The sequence below is a fragment of the Diplotaxodon limnothrissa genome, linkage group LG4 (assembly GCF_057381915.1).
Source record: "Diplotaxodon limnothrissa isolate DT_005_m linkage group LG4, D_limnothrissa_male_GT1.1, whole genome shotgun sequence".
Lineage (NCBI taxonomy): Eukaryota > Metazoa > Chordata > Actinopteri > Cichliformes > Cichlidae > Diplotaxodon > Diplotaxodon limnothrissa.
In genome coordinates this window covers 6155948-6161329 of record NC_140599.1, presented here as the reverse complement: position 1 = coordinate 6161329, position 5382 = coordinate 6155948, and the positions used below count along the sequence as shown (strand labels likewise).

Here is a 5382-nt window from a genome sequence, read left to right as displayed (position 1 = left end):
CTCTGTACCAGCTTGGTGTACTGCTCTCTCGATCCTCTCTGCACTGTGTGAAGATCAGGAGAGTGTGGATTCTCAGTGTTCTGCAGGTGAGAAATGAGAATAAAATACAAATCAGCATCAGAGTCTGCTCCCTTTTTTTGACAAGGTAGAGGAGCTTGACCTGCAACTTTCTCTGACTGGCTCCTCACTACAAACAATAGATTTGAACATCAGTATTTGTGGCTGCTGTGCTCAAAGTGTGTACACACAAATATGTGTGTCTAATCTGCCTAATGTGAGTGTCTGAATTTGCACTTGAAGCCATTTATAATACTTACCTTGCTTGATCTGCTGCTCACCACAAACAAGCACAAGAATACAGTTTGCACCTTTAACTGTATATTTATAAGTTTTACACCTTTTCCTACTGATAAAAAACATATTTATGGACATTCATATTACACAAAGTAATTAAGCAATAAACAATAAATGAATGTGTTTTTCCTTCTACTATGGACACTTCTGTTTTTGTTACGACAACAAAACCTACAAAACTGGTCAGTCTGGGGAATGAGCTACCAGAGGCAGGGTCAAAAGTATACATGTCACTTTAGTTTGGTTGCCTTTTTGAAATGAATCATTGGTCAGTGTCAGAAGGCTTAACAAACAAAACTTGCCTCTAAAACTGTTCAGGTATAAGGCCTGGACTGAAAATGAGTGAAAAAGAAGCCAGTGTTCAAGAAAAACCTTAAAATATCTTCAGAAAGCCGAGAGAGTTTAAAAAATGACAAGAAAGTTAGGTTACTTGGAAGCAAAACATGAAGAAAGTAAGGCCTGGTCAAGACTTTACACAATAATACATACATATATATATATTTACATGTCAAGTCAGTACAATTTTTGCTGGTTTCACTGGTTGAGGTGAAGTTACTGTATAGACTTATTAAAATGCCACAAATTAGACCAAAACATTAGCACACAAGTAATGAAACTCTGTACCTGATGAAGGTGTTGCTATGGATGTGCAGGTGTCATCAGTGTCTTTTATTAAAGCATGAACAGGAATTCATCAAATTACAAAAAGGACCTAAAAGTAATGCTTTAATGCAATGAAGTCTGGCAACTGAATCAGGGTAACCTTCCATTAACAGGCAGTGACTTTGCAATACAGGAAAGCTGAAGGTTTCTCAGACAAGTGGACGTAATCATTTATGAAGGTCAGATACTTTGCAACCTCGGTATAGACGCTAGGATGGTTGGCGAGGCCACAACTGCCAGGACTCCCATGACTCATGATTCCCACCTGCACAAATTTCTCCCTTTTACGACACACCAGGGGACCACCATAGTTTCCCTGTGGAAATGAAACACACAACACTGATTAGTGTGGCCTTTTTGTTCCTGTTTAGGTCTCATTTAAAACACAGCAGATTCAATTATACACTAAAAAGTAACTAGTAACTACAGCTGTCAAGTGACTTCAGTTGAGTGAAACTAAAGTACTTCATGTGTGATAAATCAAGTGTTTTCAAAGGTATAATCATCTATTCAATTAAATGCAAAAAAAGAGTTTAAAAAACTCATATAAAATAAAACTCACTTTGCAGGCATCCCTTCCCTTCCTGTTGGCACCACAAAGTGTATTACGGGCTATCTGAGGATATGTCTCGTTACAGGTACTCCGAGGCATGATGGAAATCCTCAGCTGTTGAAGAGTTTTTGGATCAGGCAGTGGTACTGCATGGACACACAGGAAAAGTATGGAAGTGACGGTTTGCTAAATCGGTTTTATTTGAAAAAGTGATTTGAAATAGAAATTTTACATTTTGGTATTCAACAAATTAAAAAATGTCTTTCAAACACTAAATGAAAACTATTATATTGAATGAATTATTTTTTCAAGCAAATCTTTTTTTGTTTTTATAGTTTCAGGGGGTTTGGCTTCTATTTCTTTATTTTATTATATCCATCCATCCATCCATTCGCTTCCGCTTATCCTTTTTTTTCAGGGTCGCGGGGGGCGCTGGAGCCTATCCCAGCTGTCATAGGGCGATAGGCAGGGTACACCATGGACAGGTCGCCAGTCTGTCGCAGGGCTAACACATAGGGACAGACAACCATTCACACTCACTCGCACATTCACACCTAGTGACAATTTGGATTATCCAATTAACCTATCCCCACAAGTTGCATGTCTTTGGACGGTGGGAGGAAGCCGGAGTACCCGGAGAGAACCCACGCAAACACGGGGAGAACATGCAAACTCCACACAGAAAGACCCCGGCCTGATGGTGGAATTGAACTCAGGACCTTCTTGCTGTGCGGCAACAGTGCTAACCACCGTGCTGCCTATTTTATTATAAATCAAAAAATTTTGTTTCAAACCCGTTTTTCATATTTCAGGTCTTTTTTTTCTGCTTCAGACTTGTAGGCATGTATCAAATCAACTAATGATTGACAGCTCCTGTGTCGTGTTCGTTAAAAGTTAAAAATGAGGCCTTTGGTTAAAGATGGCGCTCCTTCAATGAATGTTGCCAGCACTAGCCGAACAATAAAGACATACGGTTTCTGATGAGCCTGTGATGGACCATATTGATATACACTGAAATTATAGATGTATTAAGGTGGATGTGATATTCTGGATTAGGCTCTTCGAAAAGATCAGGACAGAAGGACGCGATACGTGCTTTATTGAACAGCAGGACATCACACACAAACTTGTTGTTTTTCTTAGCGGTGCACAAGCTACCTTTTTTTTTGTTATGTTGGTCAACCAAGAACTAGCCCTGTAACAAGCACGTCTGTATTTTACCACTGGGGGGCAACAATTCACTCTATTACAGTGGGGGATTCAAATTTGAAAATGATGTCTAGAATTTGAGGTCGAGTCTTCGATTCTTCTCCAGTTTATAGCTCAGCTCAGCCCAGCCAATCAGAAAACAATATTCTCTGTTGCTGGGGTAAAACTGGAGCTGTCAATCATTTGTATGTGCCCCGCCCCTCCTTTTTGTACACGCCCACAACACACAACGGGCTCAAAGGTCTGAAACTGAAGAAGAAAAAAAACAAGTGAAAAACAAACAAAAAAAACAAAAAAACGAAACATTATCAATGAAAACGAATAATTCAGTCCAAATAAAATAATTCTTTTTTTTCTATACACACTGTATTCAATATAAACATTTGGAATTTCATTTTCAAATCACTTTTCAAATTAATAAAACTTCTGACGATGATTTAGCTCCTCAGTGATGTTTCTTATTTGTAAAGTGCTTTGCACGTTATAAACATCTGTTTTATTGGTGACGGTATGGATAATTACAATGGAGTACAATGTGAGCCTGCCTTGATACAGCATGTATACTTTAAAGCCTACTTTCTGTGCTTAACTTACCACCATTTCCCACTTCCCCCCAGCCAGTCATCCAACACTCAGATGATGGACCAAAGGTGTCATCCTTGTCAGGCAGAGCCACTGGTGCAACATCTTTTGAAAATGTAATCGGTTTCCTCAGCTTGATCAGAGCAATGTCATTTTCGTAGTTGCTGTTGCCCAGGTCTCGGTATTGAACAATATTGGCTATACCCATGTAACGGTGAGCCACCTTTTGCAGCTGATATGTGCCGATAACAACGAACGATCGACGATAATCATAACTGCATGACAAGAGAAACACACACATTAAGTCTCATGTATTTTGGAATGACCAAGCCTTCAACAAAACAACACTACACATGGGTTTTGTGGACACTGGTGCATTCAGCAGTTTAAAGGGCTGCGCATGTTTTTTCATAGTTGGCAGGAATTAAAAGAAAAGGAGCTGCAGTGGAGTAAACATTACATTAGTTTGGACTTGATGCGGTGTCTGCTGGGTGTGTAAATATGCAGCTACTCACTAAAAACACAGCTTAAGGTGCTGAAATGTGCATATGGTGTATTTAAATACTGACTGAGGCCTCCAGGTCTGACAAGTTAGGCCCACTCACCTAACTTGTCAGACCATTTCAGGACACTTGTCAGAAAGTGTCCTGAAATGATTTTGTCTTTATTGGCCACCAGTGAACGTCCCTATGAGTAATTATTCTCCCAAAATACTCACATGCAGTGTGAAGTTTTTTTGTTATGACTGCTCTGGAGGATGTTCATAAAAATAATGAGACACGTTTCTGCAAACACACACAGACTTACTTAGCCACGCACTGTGCAGAAGTCAGCACCCACTGCTTTGCAACGATGGTGCCGCCGCAGCCCCATTTCACCATTTTCGAATCATGAGATGTCATGTTGAGGTGAACCATCCATGGCCAACTTTCCTTTTTGGCATCCTCTGCACCAATGATGGAGCTCATCACTTCATTTCCCAGTAGACCTGAAAAACACAAACAAAATGCTGGATGTAAGTTTGAGGCATCTAAGAAAATTAAATCCCATGTTTGCTATTTTGCTCAGAATGGATGATAAACATTAGAGCATCAGTCTATCGAGGCTGCACTCTGAAATCTGGGCTCTGGAGTTGGGAAATTAAGGTTCAGCATTTTTCTCTCTCACCATCACTGTTGTGCAGCAGTACCAACACAGTTAGCAGAAGTTTGCAGAAAGCCATGGCCGTGATGAAGAACAGTGTAGCAGTACCTCTGTGTGGTGAGGGGGGAACAAGTGCAGCTTTATATGCACTGCTGGAGAGATGACTATCATTAGTCCCGCCCTTTACATCTCAAACCACACCTAAAAAAATGTACATGCGATTTTAACATACAGTGGAAAAATTGTTGAAGAGTTTGGTTGACCATTTTTCCAATGTGTCAAGGTTTTCACCTCTATTGTTTCATTATCTGCACTGCAGACCTGTTTGTGTGGCACAGTGTGCTTGAAAAGTTACCTGCTACTGCTGTGTTTAATTTCCACTTAAATTGTAATGATAGAGTTAAAGTGTAAGGCATAAAAGGTTAAACCAGATCAACTATGGGATTGCTTTCTCCTATTCCACTGAAATGATCTCATATTGATGTTATTTTAAAATTGTTCTCTGTGTTTTGCTAATGTCTAATATCTTTACTTATATTGTTAAACAGACTGTAGTGAACAGGGTTCATTAATATATTTTATATTATAATATAAAATATGCGGTGGTTGGATGCATCAGCAGGGATGACGAGACAGAGTACCGGGCTGTGGTCGACTCCTTTGTCACGTGGTGTGAGCAGAATCATCTGCAGCTCAACGTGGCAAAGACCAAGGAACTGATCGTGGACTTCAGGAAGACCAGGAAACACTTGACCCCTGTTTCAATCCAGGGGGTCAGTGTTGACATTGTGGAGGACTATAAATACCTTGGAGTACACATTGACAATAAACTGGACTGGGCTAAAAACACCACAGCACTTTACAGGAAGGGCCAGAGT

At 40.0% G+C, this 5382-nt stretch overlaps 1 protein-coding gene across 1 annotated transcript; it reads right to left on the bottom strand.

Moving 5' to 3' along the window:
- Nucleotides 1-1123: 1123 nt before the first annotated feature.
- Nucleotides 1124-4583, bottom strand: LOC146633128 (tryptase-2-like). Its single transcript, XM_085352016.1, has 5 exons — nucleotides 4529-4583; nucleotides 4169-4349; nucleotides 3374-3636; nucleotides 1580-1716; nucleotides 1124-1333 (listed from the first exon to the last, which is right to left on the bottom strand). The coding sequence occupies exons 1-5, from the start codon at nucleotides 4581-4583 to the stop codon at nucleotides 1124-1126; spliced, it is 846 nt and encodes a 281-aa protein (XP_085208142.1).
- Nucleotides 4584-5382: the final 799 nt, after the last annotated feature.